The following is a 5,034-nucleotide window of genomic DNA, read 5'->3' as shown; positions in this document are numbered from 1 at the left end:
TATGCCTCACCATCCACAGGCGCTGTCCACTCTCTGCGTGATGATGTACCTGTCGCGCAGCAACCCAGACGCTCTCTTGCCCCCAACCCCCAGGCATTCCTCAAAGGACCAAGCCACCCCCCCACAACCTTCGCACGCTCGCACGAAGCGTGCGCCCACAAACAGACCAGTCAGCACATCCCCCCCAAAAGTCCCCCATGACATCACAGTGACGTCACCGCCCACCTGCTGAACTGTGCCTCGTATATCTCCTCCTCGTTGAGCGCGGACACCGTGTCGCTGGTGCCCTCCTGCTTGGGGATAATAAGCGTGGTCACGCGGAACACGCTGTCGCCCGCAGACAGTGTGCCCGCCAGGATGCCGCACGACTCGATACCCCTGGTTGTTGCGCGAGACGAGGGGAGGGTGGGCACGGCGGGCGTCCGCACAAGGTGCGTGCGTAGGTAAGGTGCAAGCCGGCGCCAAATGCCCTGCCCTGTTCCTGAACGGGCACGACCCAGACTTGAAGCACAAGGACCCCTACAGTGCACCACCACCCTGCCATCCCTTTCCTCACGCAGACGCATGCATGCACACCCACAGTAACACCCTTGCCGACGGCGCGACCCCGCGCCGCTGAGGACCCCCCCTCATCCCCCTGTCCGCACGCACCTCCGCGTGTTGCTGCTGGCGTAGTGCAGGAAGTCGTTCATCAGCGCCACGCTGATGTGGACGTCCCGCATCTCCTGCCGCTTCTCCAGCGGCCGAACGCCCCCCTGCTGCACCGCTAGCTGCTGCTGCTGCTGCTGCTGACCCGGCCCCTGCGCGCACGTGCCCCCTGGGTGACCGAGCCCCGCGTCCATGCTCAATACCTCCAGCTCCTGCGGACCCAAGCTGGGGCCCGCCGAGGGGTGCGGCGCCATGGGCGCGTCCAGCAGGCTGCCCGCCGCCGCGCCGCCCGCGCGGCGGTCCGCGAGGGACAGCGACGCGAGGGCGCCCTCAGGCGGTGCAGACGGCTCCGACGAGGCATCCTGCTGCTGCTGCTGCTGCTGCTGCTGCTGCTGCTGCTGCTGCTGCTGCTGCGGGGCCCAAAGGAGGTCGACTGCCGCTGGCGTCGCATCAAACCCGGGGTACCGCGGCCGCACAGGCGGCGCGGCGGCCGCCGCCGAGCGCCCTGACAGCGTCCGCGGCGCAAACAGCGAGTGCTTGTCGAGCGCTTGTTGGCTGGCCGGCACATAGGCTGACTGGTAGCCCCCGCCAGGAGCTGTGAAGCTGCCGCTGTTAGAGAAGCTGCCGCTGCTCGAGCCTGCAGAGCCCCAGCTCGCCGCAGCCGCCGCCGCGGGGCCCAGCGCCGCCCCATAGATTCCCACCCCTGCCTCCGCGCCATACCCGCCCGCGCCGCCGCGGCCGCTCGGCCCCGCGGCTGCCCCGCTGCCGCTCCGCGCCAGCCACTCCGCCGCCTCCGCCCCAAACCGGCTGTCGCTCGGCCCGGCGGCGCCCGCAGAGCCGGCGGGCGAGAGAGAGCCCCAGTCTATCTCCGGCAGGTTGGAGGTGACCAGCAGCGACGCGTCGTGCGGGCGGTGGAGGGTGCGCGCGGACGGCTGCTCGACGTTTCGCAGGCGGAGGGACGCCTTGATGTGTTCGAGCTCCTTCATTACCGACACCACGTGCTGTGTAGTACAAGGGGGGTTCACGTACAAAATGCAAGCGCATTTTGTTTGTGGTGTGGGTGTGTCTTGGTGTTTTTAGGTGTGGGTGGGGGAGGCGAGTGCAAAGGTCGAGTACCTCTGCTGACGTGGTGCTGCAACGCGTGCGCACATGTGTTGGGCTAGTGCGACGCAGACTGAAACCACCAGCTGCAAGCACACGGCTGAGTGACCCGCGTGTTGGCGACCTACGACGCTGCAACCCTCAAACTGCTGCCGCCGCTCGCCTGCCCCAACCCCCCGCCAAAATGCAGGTGCTGAGCAACACGCACGTTTTGCAGCCGCTTATACTGCTGTGAGTCCTTGGCGAACTGTGCATGCCTGGGAATGGTCTCGATGACCAGGCTGCACGATAACAGGGGCACGGCCGAACGGGGCGGGGTGAGATGTGCGCCGCAATGCGCAGCCTTGCACACAGATGCGGGTCGGGGCGCGGCGCGCGCACCAGGGCCATGTCGGCGCTCCTCACCTCGCAAACCGCATGAGCATGACATATAGCTGCTCCTCGTTTCCAGAGTTACGGTATACATGCGCCTGGGGGCAAAGAAGACAGTGAGCAGGTGGGTCCCCCAGCTCTCGGGACGTTCCACGCTTGCCGTATCTCCCAGCGCGCCCGCGATACCTGGCTGATCAGTAGATCGCAGCTCCTGAAGTAGTTGGCGATCGGGAGCGCGTTGTTCGCTGCTCGCTTGGGAGCGCTCGCGTTCAACTGCTCGATGAGCCCTGGCACGGTGGGCCGGGCTGCAGGCATTGCAAAAGCCGATAAGTCACGATGCGAGATGGGGACCCAGCCTCAGATCATCGCAAGTTGTGCGCACGGGTGATGACAGGCACATCACAGCTTTCGGGGCTAATATGTTGAGAGCAGTAAGTTTCTTGATGTCCTGAATGTGCGACCTTTATGCCATATGGCCTGTTTGCGCACCAGCTGAGGGATGGTGGTGTGCGCGAGTGAGAAAAGCACCGGCATGGTTAGCATTCGGGGGAGGGGGTGCACCATCCCAGGCGGAGCAGGCATGGCCGGCAGCGCCACATTGCCCGCCAATCGCAAATGGTGCGAGCTACCGTCCTCATGCATGCAAGCAGGCCCCGCCTGCCTCCCATGAGCGGTCAACACAGGCCTTGGAATTGGGCCGTCATCATCGTCCGCGAGTGTTGATGGCAGCGTGGCCTCGCTCTGACTGGCCCAACAGCACGTGGTGCGTGAGATGCCGTGGGAATATGATGCCCCAATCAGTGGGCCCACAACACGGCGCGGCTCATGCTGCGCAGTACCGGCTGACGTGGTATTTCTCGCGGCGTCGAATGGTACTGGTAGAAACGGCCACACAAGCACCGCCTGGCTGAACTCGTGAAATGCTGATTCGACCCCTGTTGCTTGCTTTAAACCCACTTGTTTTGCTGCGACCCGCTTGTTCGCGCTGTGAGCCTTTTTGTCAGCTCCAACGGCGCTCATTGCGCAGGGGTGCACCATCACCGCCACCATGATCACCGTCACCGCCATCGCCGCCATCAGCTGCACGGACACATGCAGAGGCTTGCTGGAGGTTTCAAACCCAGAACCTTACTTTCACTGTCAGCTATCAGACAGTTGCCCTGCAGTGACCTGATGCTCTGCAGGTGACCACAACCTTGTCCACGGCCAGTACGCGCCTCTGCTGGCGGCCTGATCCAGCTTCCTCAGGGCCAGGAGCACAAGGGCACCGAGTGCCAATCGCACACACACACACGCGCGCGCACGGACACACACACACACACACGCACGCACGCACGCATGCACAAGGTATGCATTTGCACAGGTGCGCACCTTAACCGCATGTTTGTGGCAGAACTCCCTGGTTGCTTGCTCGGGTCGTCAGGGTCTGCACATGCCACCATGCCCAGCCCTGCATCTTACAGTACCGCCACCCCTATCGATGACCAACCTGCAACCGCAAGCCGGTTCCTGTATCGTATCTGTCAGGTGTCATACCTTCTATCATAACGATGACATTGTCACCACTTCGCTGTGACTTCGATCCAACCAACGCGTTGTCAGCGAGATCACACTACTCGCCTTAGTGCAGTCCAACGCGCGGCTCGCTCAAGGAGATGCGAAGTCGTGTTACATGCAGCTCAAAGGGCATATGTATGCAGCGATTAGGTCAAGCGCGGGTGCAGGCCGTGCGCCCGTCGTCGGGACGCAGTGGCGGCCGCCGCAGCAGCTCTAGCAGCGGCGTCGCTGCTGCCACGCGCGCAGGAGCGCCAGCCGGGGCCTCGTCGCCGCCCGGGGAGGGAACTGCAGCGGCGGCGGGCAGCGCCCAGCAGCAGCATCCTTCCCCAGCCTCACGCCAGCCCCGCAGCAGCGCAGCTGTCCGGGACGCCACCTCGTCCCTGCCTTGGGGTGGCGCCAGGGGCAGCGGCGGCGGCAGCGCCTTTGGCGGCCAGGGCTCCAGGCCGCCGGCGATCCAGCGGGTTGCTGCGCCTCCCAAGGGTAAAAAGGCGGCGGAGGCGCCGGCCGGCGGGCTGCCTGTCAACGAGTGGCAGCTGGCCCTGAGGAAGCAGCGGCGGGAGGCGGCGCGCGCAGCGCAGGCGGCGGCAAAAGCGGCAGCAGAGGCAGCAGCGGCGGCGGCTGCGGCGGCGAAGGAGGCGCAGCTGCGCCAGCAGCGCGAGCAGCAGCGACGACACGCGGAAGAAGATGGCGCGAAGGTAGGGCACGGAGTCGTGGCGGCACGCGGCGCCCTCCGCCTGGCGCGCGCCAACACCCGGCCCGCGCCCTCGGCTGCTGCAGCGGGGGACAGTACGGCAGGCGCTGCGCAGGCGGCCATCGTGCGCTCCACCAAAGAGCGCCGGGCCCGCCGCCTGCGCCCGCCCGCGCCGCCCCGTGCAGAGGGCGGCCTCTTCGCGCCGCCCCCACCCCCGCCGCGGCCGGCGGCCGCCGAGGCGCCGGGCGGAGCCGGCCCCGGGCAGCCGCTGCCGCAGCGCAGCCCTGAGGACGCCCAGGCGGTGGCCGGGGCGCCGCCGCTGGCGGTGCAGCCGTTGGAGCTGCCTAGTGATGAGGTCAACCTGGACGATGTATTTGAGCTCAGCTGGAGCACCAACGGCAGCAGCAGCAGCAGCAACAGCAGCGGCAGCCCTGATACATCCTGGCCCAGCCAGCAGCAGCAGCAGCAGCAGCAGCAGCGAGAGGCTGCAGGCGCCAGCCTGCCGGCCGACCCCTGGGGCGCGCCGCAGCCGCTCGCGCCACCCGAGCCGGCCGGCTGGCAGCAGGGGCCGCCGGAGCCGCAACCGGCAGGGGCGGGGCGGCGGCGCGCGGGGCGGCGCGGCGGGGCGGCGGGCGCGCCGGGGGCGGGCGCATTCCTTCAGGGGC

General features: G+C 67.1%; 2 protein-coding genes across 2 annotated transcripts; one reads left to right on the top strand and one right to left on the bottom strand.

The window, feature by feature from the left end:
- Positions 1 to 203: 203 nt before the first annotated feature.
- MNEG_13480 (STAM-binding protein) lies at positions 204 to 1,634 on the bottom strand (the record flags this gene model as incomplete). Its single annotated transcript, XM_014038049.1, has 2 exons — positions 204 to 378; positions 652 to 1,634. The coding sequence occupies 2 exons, from the start codon at positions 1,632 to 1,634 to the stop codon at positions 204 to 206; spliced, it is 1,158 nt and encodes a 385-aa protein (XP_013893503.1).
- Positions 1,635 to 3,815: 2,181 nt separating this feature from the next.
- MNEG_13479 (hypothetical protein) lies at positions 3,816 to 4,724 on the top strand (the record flags this gene model as incomplete). The annotated part of the gene is made up of 1 exon (XM_014038048.1): positions 3,816 to 4,724. A coding segment is annotated over one exon (909 nt), but the record flags the coding sequence as incomplete, so codon positions are not given.
- Positions 4,725 to 5,034: the final 310 nt, after the last annotated feature.

Source organism: Monoraphidium neglectum (assembly GCF_000611645.1).
Source record: "Monoraphidium neglectum strain SAG 48.87 unplaced genomic scaffold scaffold03852, whole genome shotgun sequence".
Lineage (NCBI taxonomy): Eukaryota > Viridiplantae > Chlorophyta > Chlorophyceae > Sphaeropleales > Selenastraceae > Monoraphidium > Monoraphidium neglectum.
The sequence above is the reverse complement of the archived record's forward strand: the minus strand, read 5'-3'. Positions and strand labels throughout refer to the sequence as shown.